This window comes from Rhincodon typus, unplaced genomic scaffold (genome assembly GCF_021869965.1).
Source record: "Rhincodon typus isolate 14 unplaced genomic scaffold, sRhiTyp1.1 hic_rhity00002821, whole genome shotgun sequence".
NCBI lineage: Eukaryota > Metazoa > Chordata > Chondrichthyes > Orectolobiformes > Rhincodontidae > Rhincodon > Rhincodon typus.
Window position 1 is genome coordinate 19,775 of NW_025968459.1, and position 5,159 is coordinate 24,933.

At 58.7% G+C, this 5,159-nt stretch overlaps 1 protein-coding gene across 1 annotated transcript; it reads right to left on the minus strand.

The window, feature by feature from the left end:
* Positions 1–4,021: 4,021 nt before the first annotated feature.
* On the minus strand, positions 4,022–4,856 carry LOC125481618 (probable G-protein coupled receptor 139; the record flags this gene model as incomplete). The annotated part of the gene is made up of 1 exon (XM_048593422.1): positions 4,022–4,856. A coding segment is annotated over exon 1 (813 nt), but the record flags the coding sequence as incomplete, so codon positions are not given.
* Positions 4,857–5,159: the final 303 nt, after the last annotated feature.

Sequence of the window (5,159 nt, forward strand, 5' to 3'; positions counted from 1 at the left end):
GGGACGGGGAGGGAGAGTGCGAGGGACAGAGAGTGAGGGAGGGAGGGAATGAGGGACAGAGAGGGAGCGAGCAAGGGATGGGGAGGCAGGGAGCGAGGGACGGAGAGGGAGCAAGGGAGCGAGGGATGGGGAGGGAACAAGGGAGTGAGGGACGGGGAGGGAGCGAGTGAGGGAGCGAGGGATGGGGAAGGAACGAGGGACGGGGAGGGAGCAAGTTATAGGGAGGGAGTGAGGGACACCGAGCAAGGGACAGGGATGGAGTGAGGGACATGGAGGGGGGGTGCACAGGGAGGTAGAGGGAGGGAGCGAGGGACATGGAGAGGGATGGACAGGGAGGGAGCGAGGGACAGGGAGGTAGACAGGGTTGAACGGATAGGGTGGGAGCGAGGGACAGGAAGGAGCGAGGAACGGGGAGGGAGCAAGGGGCAGGGACAGGGAGGGAGAGAGGGACAGGGAGTGGGGCAGGGATGGAACGAAGGAAAAGGACAGGGGGAGGGACAGGGAGAGAAAGGGATGGAGCAAGGGACGGGGGGCGAAAGGCAGTGAGGGACCGGGAGGGAACGAGAGACAGGGAGGGAGTGAGTGAGGGAGTGAGGGACGGGAAGGGAGGGAGAAAGGGATGAGGAAGAAGGGAGCGAGGGACGGGGAGAGAGCGACAGACGTAAGGGAGTGAGGGATGGGGATGGAGCGAGGGACAGGGAGGGAGTGAGTGAGCGAGCGACGGAGCAAGGGAGCAAAGGACTGGGATGGAGCGAGGGACAGGGAGGAAGAAAGGGACAGGGAGTGAGGAAGGGATTTGGAGGGAGGGAGCGAGGGACAGAGATGGAGGGAGCGAGGGACGGAGAGTGATGCAAGGAGGGAACGAGGGAAGGGGAGGGAGATAGTGAAGGATGGGGAGGGAACGAGGGAGGGAGAGAGCGGGAAGGGAGCGAGGGAGAGGGAGCGAGGGACGGGAGCGAGCGAGGAACTGGGAGCGAGCAAGGGATGGGAAGGGAACGAGGGAGTGTGGAAGCGGAAGGAGCGAGGGACGGGGAGGGGAGAGAGGGATGGGGAGCGAGGGAGGGGACGGAGGTGGCGACTGGGAGTGAGCGAGGGAGAGGGAACGAGGGAGCGACAGAGAGGGAGCGAGGGAGAGGGAGCGAGGGACAGGCAGGGAGCAAAGGAGTGAGGGTCGGGGAGGGAGGGAGTGACGGGCGGCGTGGGAGGGACTTGGAGGCATCGAGGGACAGGTGGGAGGGAGCTAGGCATTGGGAGGGAGGGACGGGGAGGGAGTTGGGGAGGGATGGGGAGCGAGGGAAGGAGGGACAGGGAGGGAGGGTCGGGGAGCGAGGGAGCGAGGGATGGGGTGCGAGGAAGTGAGTGACAGAGACCGAGGGAGTGAGGGACGCGGGGAAGTGGGGAGCGAGCAATGGGGATGAATTGAGTGAGGGATGGGGAGTGACGGACAGAGGGAGCGAGGGAGGGGGATGGAGCAAGGGAGGGACGGGAAGGGAGCGAGGGACCGGGAGGGAGCGAGGGACGGGGAGTGAGCAAGTGATGGGTAGGGACCGACTGACAGGGAGGGAGCAAGGGACACGGAGCAAGAGACAGAGACGGAGCGAAGGATATGGAGGGAGAGGGAGGGGGACAGGGAGGGAGCGAGGGACAGGGACAGGGAGAGGGAGGAGCAGGGAGGGAGCAAGGGACAGGGAGGGAGAGACAGGGAGGGTGTGAGGGACAGAGAGGGAGGGACAGGGAGGGTGCGAGGGTCAGGGAGGGAGGGACAGGGAGGGAGCGAGGGACGGGAGGGGGGCAGGGAGGGAGTGAGGTACAGGGAGATAGACAGGGTTGGACGGACAGGGAGGGAGCGAGGACAGGGAGGGAGCGAGGGACAGAGAGGGAGCGAGGGACAGGGACAGTGAGTTGGGCAGCGAGGGACAGGGAGGGAGAGAGGGACAGGGAGGGACAGGGAGGGAGCGAGGCAGCGAGGGACGGGGAGGGAGCGTGGGACACGGAGCGAGGCACAGGGACGGAGCGAGGGATATGGAGGGAGACAGAGGGGAAAGGGAGGGACAGGGATGGAGCGAGGGACAGGGAGGGAGCGAGGGTGCGAGGGACGGGGAGTGAGCAAGGGGCAGGGAGAGAGGAAGTGAGGGACGGGGAGGGAACGAGCGAGGGAGGGAGGGACCGGAGGAAGGGACGGGAGCGAGGGAGAGAGGGATGGGAGCGAGGGACGGGGAGGGAGCTAGGTACGGGAGCAAGGGATGGGGAGGGAGCGAGGGACAGGGAGGGAGCGAGGGACAGTTACAGAGACAGACAAGGAGGGGGAGGGACAGGGATCGAGGGACGGGGAGGGAGCGAGGGACAGAGAGGGACGGGGAGGGAGTGGGGGACAGGGACAGGGACGGACAAGGAGGAGAAGGGACAGGGAGGGAGCAAAGAACAGGGAGGGAGGGTCAGGGAGGGAGCGAGGGACAAGGAGGTAGACAGGGTTGGACGGACAGGGAGGGAGCGAGGGACAGGGAGGGAGCGAGGGACAGGGAAGGAGCGAGGTGCAGGGAGGGAGCGAGGGACAGGGAAGGAGCGAGGGACAGGGAGGGAGCGAGGGACGGGGACAGGGAGATAGCAAGGGACAGGGAGAGAGCGAGGTAAAGGGACAGAGGGAGAGACAGGGAGGGGCAGGGAGGGAGCGAGGCAGCGAGGGGCAGGGAGGAAGCGAGGCGGAGGGAGTGAGGGACATGGACTGGGAGGGACAGGGAGCGAGGGACGTGGTGGGAATGAGGGACGGGGAGGCGGCGAGGGACTGTCAGTGAGCAATGGGGAGGGACCGAGGGAACGAGGGACGGAGAGGGAGCGAGGGGCGGTGAGGGAGCGAGGGAGGTCGAGGGTGCCAGTGATGGCGAGGGAGCGAGGGACGGGGAGGGACGGGGTGGGAGCGAGGAACGGGGATGATGGAGTGACAGGGAGGGAGCGATGGAATGAGCGACAGGGAGGGAGGGAGAGAGCGACAGGGAGAGAGGGGGCAACAGGGAGGGAGAGACAGAGGACGACAGGGGCAGGGGCTGGGGTACAGGGTCCGGGGCCCAGGGAGCCAGATACAGGGCGGGTGGACAGGGGGACGGGAGACAGGGAGCCAGGGAGTGACAGAGATAAGTGAGGGAATTGAAGGGAGAGAGGAAGACAAAGAGGAGGGAGCAGAGAGAGAGAGAGAAAGTGGGTCAGAGATAGAGAGGTAGAGACAAGGAAACAGAGGCAGAGTGAGAAGTGAGAGCGAGGGGGGAGGAGAGAGACAAAGGGTACAGAGCGGGATGGGGAGAGAGATAGAGATGGGGAGGGGGATGGAGAGAGGGAAAGACATTGATAGGGGATTAGGGAGAGGTGGGGTCAGAGGGAAAAATACAGAGTGGGAGATGGGGTTCACACATGCAGAGGGTGAGAGAAGTGGGTGCGGACATTCGAGGAGGAGGGAGAGAGAGACAGGACGCAGGGAGAGAGGGAGGGAGTGGTTTGGAGAAGTTGGGTGGAAAGAGAGAAGGAAGGGAATGGAGAGAGGGATTGGGAGCAGGGAGGGTACGGAGAAATGTGGGTTAGAGAGGGAGAGAGCGAGCGAGGAGGGACAGGAGAGAGAGAAAGAGACGGAGATATCCCAGAGGTGAACGCAAGGACAGAGTGATTTAAACCCAACTCCTGAGCGCAGTCCCGCAATCCTCCCAATTCCCTTGGGGTCGAGTCTGTCTCTCTCCAGCTTAGCTTCTTCAACACGAAGACAAACAACAATATAGTTTGCTGTGTTGCTTGGCACTTTTTAATGAACGTTAATAACATATTGAAGTTATGGATGCAGTCAGTGGAATGGTGACTTTTCTCTTTGGCCTGTGAGTTGAGAGAAACATTGACGTTTCCCTGTAACCCCCTGTGGGATAAGGTTGGATAAACCGGCACTACCCTCAGCCTGTTACCATAGCGACAGGCTGCTTCATTGCTGAAACATTGAACTGAAATGAGAAAATCCTGAATGGATTGATTAATGAGGGAATTTGATTGATTGATGAATTTGGGTAAAGGGATATTTCAGCACATTCTTCAGCTGCTGCCTGAACTTAGTCTGGGTCACGGCATAAATCGCGGTGTTTGTGCAGCAACTGAGGAGCTGCAGCATGAAGCCCAATTCCAGCACAAAGTAATCGAGATACACAGAGTCATACCCCAAATACCACATCCGGTTCCATATAGAATACACCATTAACATTGACCATAACAGGATGAAATTGGCCGAGATCACAAACAGTAAAATGATGGATTTTTTTCGATTTCTCATTTCTGTGTCACACTGACCGTCCCCATTGGTGTGAGCCCGGAGTCTCCTGCGGGCTCTGCTGGTCACTAAAATGTGTCTGACGGTGAAAACATTGAGCAGCAGAATCAGGAGAAATGGGAGAGTCGGGGTTAGAATGTGGTGGAGGAACTCGATTGTGACCCAGACACGAGAGACATAAACATCGATTGTTGCATCACAAAACCAGGGGCTGTTCTGCAGCCAATAGCGAGCTGTGAGCATAAAATACCAGAAAATGTTCTTTAAACAGCTCAGCACAGTCACTGTTCCCAGAACCACAGCCGCCGTTTTCTCACTGCAATATTTACTTTTCAGCTTCTGGCAACAAATGGCCACAAATCGATCAAAGGTGAAAGTGACGGTGAACCAGACAGAACAGTCAGTGGCTGCATAAAGCAGGACGGCGTGGACATTACACACGGGGATGAACACCAGGAAATAAAATTGTTCCTGATAAACAATGGGAATGTGTCTCAATATCAGGTCGAGGATAATGACCAGTAGATCCGCCACTGCCATGGCCCCCAGGTAACGTCTGACACATGGAGACAATCCACAATCTTTATAAAGCAGGATGTAGATCGTCACTACGTTAACTGTGAAGAAGGAAAACAAATAAAATATATATCAGCCTGGAGGCAAAGTTACCAGTTTGAATGAGGACCCAGTGACATTTTCAAATGTATCACTGATTTATTGAAAAAAAAATGAAGCTGAAATAACAAATAGTACTGTCTCAATTCTTTTACAAGAAATGTAACGTAAAACACAAGAAGCATTCCCACCCCAGACACACAGATAAACATCCATAAGAACAGATGGTTTCTAGAACAGTTCCACAGAC